The sequence below is a fragment of the Alligator mississippiensis genome, chromosome 3 (assembly GCF_030867095.1).
Source record: "Alligator mississippiensis isolate rAllMis1 chromosome 3, rAllMis1, whole genome shotgun sequence".
Classification (NCBI taxonomy): Eukaryota; Metazoa; Chordata; order Crocodylia; family Alligatoridae; genus Alligator; species Alligator mississippiensis.
This window is the reverse complement of record NC_081826.1, coordinates 108,310,405-108,319,632: the sequence shown is the minus strand read 5'-3', so window position 1 is coordinate 108,319,632 and position 9,228 is coordinate 108,310,405. Positions and strand designations below refer to the sequence as shown.

The 9,228-nt window shown below is 47.3% G+C and overlaps 1 protein-coding gene across 2 annotated transcripts in view; it reads right to left on the bottom strand.

Annotated features, from left to right (window-relative positions):
• Positions 1–1,696: 1,696 nt before the first annotated feature.
• The window catches only part of LOC102560010 (cytosolic non-specific dipeptidase), a 17,588-nt gene continuing 10,056 nt past the window's right edge, over positions 1,697–9,228 (bottom strand). For both annotated transcript variants that reach the window (XM_059724281.1, XM_059724282.1), the window contains 3 exons: positions 7,959–8,100; positions 5,577–5,724; positions 1,697–4,099 (listed from right to left, as the gene is read on the bottom strand). In XM_059724281.1, the coding sequence (XP_059580264.1) occupies positions 4,036–4,099; positions 5,577–5,724; positions 7,959–8,100 (354 nt within the window). In that variant the 3' untranslated portion in view covers positions 1,697–4,035. The remainder of the gene's footprint in view (positions 4,100–5,576; positions 5,725–7,958; positions 8,101–9,228) is intronic.

The following is a 9,228-nucleotide window of genomic DNA, read 5'->3' as shown; positions in this document are numbered from 1 at the left end:
TATGTAGTTACATATACTGTGCTGATTACTGGCACATATGAGAGAAAAAAAATCAAACCACTTTAACATACAAAATATAAATATCCATTCTACATTGTTGTGTGACGTTAGATGGAACACCAACCCCCACCCTCAAAAAGCTACTTGCTAATGCAGGTTCCAAAACATTGTATTAAGTACAACTCTTTCAGAGGTCTTCATAAGTTCATATTATATGAGTAATAATAAGAACAAATAATCAAAGGGTTTTTTTTCATCTTTCAGAGGACAATATTAAACGTTCTATGTGAACATGGGACCCAGTAAAGGTGCTTTGTACTGTATTTCCAGGCAGATAAATGAAGTTTTACTCTAATTCCACTTTTTCTTTCTATTGTCAAAGGAATAGGAATGTTGTAGAAATGAAATGTATGAAGTGCCTAGCCATGTTGTAAAATTGGTGATTAGATTATTTGTTTATGTAAGCCACTTCAGCCAGGCTCATAAGTCAGTTAAAGAAACTCTCAGTATGGGCTCAGTTAAAAAAAACAAAAACTGAAGACTGCATTCATTTGGTAGACCAGCACCTGATGCCAAGGATTCCACTTGAGGCCAAAAAGGAATTTTAGTCATTGCTATGACTAAGAAAATATAGATTGCTTCTTCATTAATTAATAGTAATTTAATGTCTGAAGCAATATCAAAAAGATAACTGTTGTATCAAGGACTGTATCCTTTTCACATTGGCATATATGGTCCATGGGCCAGAGCTAGACAATGTAGCCATGTCACATGGCCTCCTAAAGCAAGGTGAGCAAAATACAGATAGCAGGTCACATCTGGTCTGCCAGGCAATACCATCTAGCACATGGGGTCCCTCCATAAGCCCCCTGTAAGCCATGGCCCCAGGCTGCCCCTCTGCAAGCTGGGGCCTCCATGCAGGAGGTGAAGCTCTGTTTGCTAAGCAACCCCTCTCCCCAACCTGGCTTGTCCCGCCCCCAGCCGTGAGGTAGGGGGCATTAGAGACAAGCCTCTGCCTGGCAGAGCTTTTTCCTGATCACCCCAAGGCTATATCCAGACTCCCTGCTGGAGTCTCCCTGTTGCGAGACTTGGAATTCAGGTATGGGTCCCACTGGGCCAGGGCCTGGGCTTTCCACTGGAGGAAAAGGGGTGGGAGTGCAGGGAGCTGTGCACTATGGGGCTGGGCTGGGCTAGCCCTGCATAGTGCATGCTGCAGCAGCGCCAGAGCAGTGCATTATGGAGCTGGGTGGGGCTGACCCTGCATCCTGCTACCACATGCAGCTGTGGAATGGAGTGGGAGCATGGGACCTGCGTTGCTGTGGGGCCAGGCTGGCTGGCCCCACATGCTGCTGACATATGCAGCCAGAGATTTGGGTGGGAGCTGTGTATTATGGGCTGGGTGGAGCTGGCTCCACACACTGCCACCACCCGTGGCCAGGGACTGGGGTGGGAGTACAGGGAGCTGTGTTCTATGGGGCCGGGTGGGGCTGGCTTTATTCACTTGCACCACATGCAGCTCCAGGGACTCGCACACTCCAGGGACTCCAAGGACCCCTCCAGACATACTCACACCCTTCCACACACTCCACCCCCCACCATACCCCCAAGACACACCCAATCCCTCCCACAGGCCCCCACACACTCCCAACCTCCCAGCCCTCACCACACACCTCCACCCCAATCACATGCCCTGCACTCACACCTCTCCACATCCACCCCCAATATACCCACACCCCCAATGCCCAACATCCTATCATATACAATATACAAGAGGCTTTATTTTGAGATATTATGCAATCTCTAGATACACTATGCAAACACATAGATCAAAACTTTTTAAAAAATAAAATTAAAATAAGTTATAGTAGATTTGGGGGGGGAGGGTTTAGTCTATAATGTGTTTTTTTTTCCAGTTTCAAGATGGCATTCCCCCCCACCCCCCAAAAGAAGCACTTTCAGGGCAAGAGAGGGATTTCTGGTGGCAAAGGTCAGGGGTTAGAGGGAGGACTTTTGGTCCCAAAATGGTGACTGGGGGGAAGGCACCTGTATGGGGGCAGGGCTACCCTTGCAGCACTTGACAGCTCACCAACACTCATTAAGTGGCCTTCCAGCCACACTAATTGCCCACACCTGTCTTAGAAGGACTAGGAATTCAGAGGTGTGGCAAGTGGATGTTGGGCCTACCACCTAAATTGAGACACAGCCCCATCACCAGGTAGCAAGAAAGTAATTACAGGCCCACCTGGGAGGACTGAGCCAGCTGATACTGAATAATTAGCTGGCCCAGAGGAAGTTAAAAGCTCCCAGGGAAGAGAGCTACATGGGGAGAGAGAGAGATGGCTGTGAAACTAGAGGCTGAAGCAATGAGCCAGGGTACTCTCTCCATGTTTGGGAAAAGACCACAAGATTTGGTTTACCCCTTTATTGTTTGTATTTGATATTTGCAGAGTCACAGTTTATGCTGTGTTCTGTGGACGGGTTCACCCAGGGAAAGACTGTGTGGTACAACCAGACAACCTGCTACAAACTCATCATAGCCACCACTACTGTCCACCCTGTGGCAGAGGCAGCATCCCAGCCCCTTCCACGCTCCTGCAGGAACAACCATGCTGGCCAGAGACTCACCTGTCCAGGTCTGGATACACGGCATAGCCCTGGTGTGCAGGGGTATGCAATCCCAGGGGACAGCAATCCCAGGAGCACAACAACACATGCTCTAGAGAACCATCTCTGATTGGCCCATGATAAGAAGCAGGCAAGTTAAAGGGAGGATGCTACGGAGAGCTTAGTGTTTGGCATCCCCAGTGGAGAAAATGTCACTGGAGATGACAGGATGACAAGCCCCAAAGAAGAAGACCTGTGTGCTGGAACCTTAGAAGCTGCCAAGACTGGGACAAGGCCTAGGCAGGGACAACTCTCTTCCCTGGAAAGATATGTAAACGGGGACAGGGAAAGGGACAGAATGGGTCTTCCCCTGCAGAAGTCCAAACTAATCTCCTAAGGGAAGAATACCTGGGGGAAACAGTTGATATAAACCAGCCAAAGTATAAGGGAGCTGAGACAGCAAGTGAGCTGGTCTGCAGGGAGTAGTGGGGACCAAGGAGAAAACTGAGGCAGCCAGCATAGAGAAAAAAAGCTATATACGTCCTGCTGGTGAGAGAAAAACTGAGCAGAACCATGCTGCCTTAGAGAAAGGGAAAAAAGATCCAGGAGGTATACCCACAAATTTTGAATTATAAAAATAATACAGGGAGAAGAGAACCACAGGTAAGAAGCCTTCTCTAGTATTTAACTTTTCCATATCAGCGGGTGAGAAGATTTGATTTAAAATTAAGAGGAATCCTACACCCATTTTGCAGAGAAGAACAACTGAGACGATCCAAAGTCAGAGGGCCTGGGGCCTGCAGGGGAGGAACTACTAATGAGTTCATGGAGATAATTCTTACTTGAGCTCATGAGGGAAGGCATATTATGATGTAACTGGCAAAGAAAGAAGACAAGGCACCGTAAGTTAAAACCAGGGTGAGAGAAAGACCAGGATAGGCTCCGCTCAACATCCATGGAGAATAGTGACCATTCACCCAGGAGGAAAGGGGCAGGGTATAGCGGATGTGAAGCCCTCCAAAAGAACTGCCACAAGGTCAGATAGACTGGCAAGGCAGAACATTCATCCTCCTGAATATATATTTCCCATCAAGATGTAGCAAGTGAGTGGAAGAGAGAGATGGAGATCAGTATAACCTGTTGCAGTTACAAAGTGGAAGAATATGACCCACTCACACACTCCAACACCACATCCAAATCTGGCTCACAAGGAGGCCTAAGGTCAAAATCCAGCCTAGGGGGATTGGGTGAGTTTGACACCCCTGCTTTATAATGTTCATTTTTCATGTTCAATTTCTAGAAAAGAACAATTTAGGATTACAGTGGAATCTGAATTATATTTACTAATATATATTTATCAGACTAGACATCCAAAATTATATGGAATGCACACAGTAGTATTTATTAAGGTGTATTATGCCACCTGTTTTTCTAGAGAGTTGCAAGTTCGTGAAGAAAAGCTGCATATAGTTTTGTTCCCTCAATGAAATTGTATCTGTAAGAAAACAGAGGAAACAGAGCAACTTAACTATACAGCATGGGAGTTCTTCAGACACACACATATACTTGCTATGCCTCCAGGAGCCAGGATCTTGGCTGGAGCCCCTGGCCACACCCCCTCCTTAGTCTCTGGCCCAAATGAGGGGGGACAGGGGCGGGGGCGATGTGTAGGGCATGCACGTGGGTGCACCCCCTGCGTGTGGCAGTTCACCCCCTGTGGACAGTCACCACTCGCCACCCTACCACCGGCACCACCAGCAGCATCTGCAGGAGGTCCATGATCGCCCCTGGCCACTGCTGCTGGCAGCATCTGTGGGGGGTCGCCAACCCATGGTTCGTGCTTGCCAACCCCCTCCCCACTGCCGACAGTGCTGGCGACATCTGTGGGTGCTTCCTGCTCACCGCCGCCAGAATCCCACCACCATGCTCCCGCTGCTGCCGGGGCAGCCATGCCCCGGCTAGCCGCTGGGCGCACGTGCCATTCATGAACAAGGGAAGCCTGCACCAGGGTTGGCTCTGCCTCCTAGAGCTGGGAGCCAAGAGCATGGCTGAGGGGCTTTCCTCAGCCAACCCAGAGACTGAGGACAGGGCATGGCTGGGGGACTCCAGCCATGCTCCTGGCTCCCAGCTCCAGGAGATGGAGCTTCCATTAAACTCCCAGTGAAACCAGTGTCAATCTTACATACACACTTAATTGTGAGAAAAATACAAGCCTTGTGTCTTACCTCACCTGTCTGAACAGAAGCTGGAGATTTGTATTCAGATTTCAAATAAAATGTTTTTGGTCTTCAATTAATAAGCTAACTATTTAATCATTTTTATTCAACTATTGCTGAACATCAAAATCAATGGCAATGGATTCCCTTGCAAGTAGATCTTTATTTCACTGAAGTGTTGTGTCTCTATTTCAGCTTGAATTATTCACCACATTTACTTCTAGTAACTCATATGTAATACAAGTATTTATCACAGGTTCACTAAAACAAAACATTCACTTGCTACAATGCATCTTTTATCAAACTATTATTCCTTTCATAACACAGGAAATTCTATGTAACCAAGTATACAGATATTGTGATAAAACCAATGTCGACTTAATTTCACTGCTCTTAATCATTAGAACTGCAATATAAATGTTGAAATGAATCAACAATGCTGTGTAAAGGGATTTTCAACTTGGATTTTTTAACTGACTAATTCTTAAAAATTCCTAGTAGATAATAGCTCAGGTGTTTAAACAATTCTGGGTGGGACAAATTCTTTTTTTGGAGGGAGGAACCCCTATATATACACATCAGAGTTATACATGTAAATTTGAAAAAGTGGTGTCAGTGCAAGGTTCTCTTAAAATGCTAGCAAGGGGTTTTCATAAAATTATATTTAAAACAAAATCACTAACATTCAAAGTAGCTTATTTCCCCCTAAATTAAAATGTTCATCTTCATGATTCTTAAGGAAGAGAGTAAAAATACCTGCTGATCTTTTCATCTTGCCCATGCGTAGCATCATCCGGTCCAAATATTCCTAATAACATTATACTCTTTCCAGTCAATTCCTCGAAATATGTGACAACTGGAATTGTCCCACCTACCCGGATCATGTCAGGCTCTTTGCCAAACACTAGGGAATGGAGAAAACAACGTATGCTTTATAAAAATTAGCCTGATCTTTAAAAGCTAAATGTAATGCCCTTTCTGCCTATATATCTGGGTATTTTAGCACATTGTTCTACTACAAGACTTGTTTCTTACCATTTTAATATGAGAATATCTCATAGATGTTTTCTCTGTCTTGTAGAAAACCTGTTCAGATCTGATGTTGTTAAGCCTGGGTCCAAATGATCGACTTTTTATCTCTGGGGTGTGCCCATTAAATAATTTTAGATCCTGAACCTACAAATGACTGCACAACAGACCCTGGCTACCATCTGAAGTGTTGAAGCCAGTAGTACTGAGGGCTTAGTATTCAACCAAGTATTGAGCAGCTTTAAATAGTCAAATTACTGAAAAGTGATACAAGCGATCAGTGAAATAGTTATGTGTATAATATATGATCATTCAGTACACAGGAATATTAATGAAATATGTAATGACCAGGGATCCACGTTTTCTGTTCACCAGAGATTTTCTCTTTTTAAGGAGAAAAATGCAGGAAACCACAGGTTTCCCCTTGCAGGGTGACAGAGTTTCAGCCTTCAAGGGGCTGCTTGAAGCTGGAAGGACCATGAGGAGAGCCATCAGCCAGTGGTGCCACCTGCATGTATGCACACACATGCACATGGCAGCTAGGCAGCAGCAGAGTGCAGGTAAGTCAGGGGCAGTTGGAATTGAGGCCCTCACAGTGAGGGAAGGAGTTGGGCAGGACTGGGGCTGGAGTTCACTGCCCAGCCAAGGTGGTACATGGGGCCCAGGACTGGGACAGGAATTTGTGGCCGTGAGGCCCAGGAAGGGAATGGGACAGAGCCAAAGGTGGCTTGTCCAGGGAATGGCAGGGGGCCAGCTCCCACCACTGTGTGTGCTCCCAGAGAGGGAGACTTGGAGGGGCATGTGCCCCCCCCAGATTTGTATGCCGGGCAGGGGTAGGTATGGGCTGACCACTGTGGACTCAAGGCTCCCTGCCCTGCTGCCTTTGCCCAAGGGGCTTCCATAGCTCAGTATATGCAACCGATCATGGCAGGGCAAAGCCATGGGTAGGTACACTCATTGCCACTGCCAGAAGCCCTGTGCCACCATGGCAAGGTGCCCACATGGTAGCAGTGGTGGTGGCATGGAGTTGTGCCTCCACTGCTGCCAGATGGACAGGGGGCACCTCACCATGGTGGCATGGGGCTCCTGGTGGTGGCACCAAGGCTCCCTACCCTGCTTTGCCCTGCTATGATGGCTTGCACATGCCGGGCTGTGGAGACCTCTGGGGCAAGGACATCTGGGCAGGGAGCCCTGAGCCTACAATAGTCAGCCCACACCTCTCCCACCCCCACGGGCTCCACTCCAGCTGTGCTGCCCATGGGGGAGGGGGAACTCTGCTCTGGCTGAAGCAGCCACCACCTCCCATGGTTGGCAGCCAGGGGTTGGGCACTGGCTCTGGCAGGCAAGGGGCTACGGGTCATGAGTGAGGAGCAGCAGTAGGGATGGGGAGTTGGGAGTGAGGGGCACTGGCAGGGCAAGGGGGCTGTAGGTTGGAAGTAGGTTGGGAATCCCAGTAGGACTAGAGAGATGAGAGGTTGTGAGTGGGGTTTGAGTGGCACTGGCAGGTCCAAGGGGACTGTGGGTCAGAAATGAAGGGCACCAGCAAGGCGGTGGGGGCTGTGAGTTGGGAATGAGGGGCACCAGCAGGGGCAGGGCACTGGCATATCGGGGCTGCTCAGCGCCACAAAGCAAGGCGGGTGAGGGTGTGGGAAGAGCCACAGCTGGACCCAGATCTTGGTGAATGAAGGGGTAGGGGGAGCTCTGATTTTCTATTATAAAAAAAACCAAAATCAAACACCAAAATATATAGGTATTTAGAATTTATCGTGTGTGTATGTATATATGTGGCATTTCATTTTAATCATGGAAAAACACAGGTTTTAAATCAGAGAATTCGGGGGACAGTTAATCAGAGAATTTGCAATTTTTAAACAGAGAAAACCCGGGATCCCTGTTAATGACCAAAGTCTCAAAACAAATAAATATTATGATATGGACAGCCATGTAAAAAAGTATAATTTGATATGAACACATCATATGCATAATACAAGCACAATGCGCATGATTCAAAATGAGGCATATAACCTGGTTTACATTTTTGTAGTTACTACTTTTGCAGTTGTATAGTTTCAACTGTGCAATGTAATTGTCCAGTAAAAGTGACCAAACCTCTTTTAATTGCTTTCCTTGCTGCCAAAAACTGAGGATTATTTATATCGGATAGCCAAGGTTTAGCTCCCCGGACGTGGGTTATTTTAACACTGTTAGAGCTCTTCTGTTCAGCAAATTTCTTGGTCAGATAGTCTGTCACCTGAAGGAAATAAATGTGTGCATAATAAAGTCAATTGTGTTTGTGTGTTTTAAAATGGTGACTTGGCACAACAAACTCATGTGGGAGATGGTCAAGCCCAAGCATCCCACTGTCAGGACACAAACTGAAAGTGAAATGTTAAGAGTCTGGGAAGAGAATCCCAGTTACATTGTTCCTGTATTGCCATCAACCATCAGCACCTGAACTGGCTCACTTATAGTCTTTTGTTGCCCAATTTTATTAGCAGGTCCTATTCAGAAATAAGGTATATACTAGGGGTGTCAAACTTATCTGGGCCTGCAGGCTGGAGGAGTGGCACGGGGCCAGTCCATGGGCAAAATTATGCCCGTGGACCTTCCTGCCCTCCTCCCTTCCCTCCACACCAGATTGGGCACATTTTGGCCAGTCCAGGACCATCCTGCATGCAGCCGTTCTGGACTGGCCGGGAGAGGGCACTGCGTGCAATGTGTATTCCAAATGGACTAGAATGAGCACCATGGGCAGCACCGGTCCTGGAGTGAACTCCACATGTAGCGCAGTCCTGGACCAGCTGGGACAGGCACTATGTCCAGCGTGGACCCCAGAGTAGCTGGACCAGGCACCGCATGTGGCACATGTCATGGACCCTGCCTGCAAGGCCAGTCCAGCAGCATGTTGATTAATTCAGATCTACGGGTAGCACCAAGGGGGGCTAGATGATGGATCCACGGACTGGATCCAGCCTGTGGGCCTTATCTTTGATACCCAGACTTGGCCAGAGATAGCAGTGGCAGGCAGGATCCTTTCCCCCATGCCTGCTTCCAGGCTGGAAGGAAAGTGATTACAGGCCTTCTAGTTAAAAGCGGGAGATGTCCATGCCACTGCACTCCTTCTGGAGTCAGTAGTGTCAATGGGACATTGTACATATTGTTGCATCTTGAGCCAAACAAAAGCTAGAGACAGCGTATTGTTTGCTGAAGCTGGTAGTTTCTGTTAATCATCCTATTGCAATCATATGTCAAAGCTCCTGAAAAAATTTTAATTTGATGTGAATTAATTGGAAATTGAGGGCTTTTCGCAAGTTGTCAGATCAGCCACTCAGATGGATAAAGTTCCAATGTCCTCTCATGCAGGCAATAAAGAACTAGA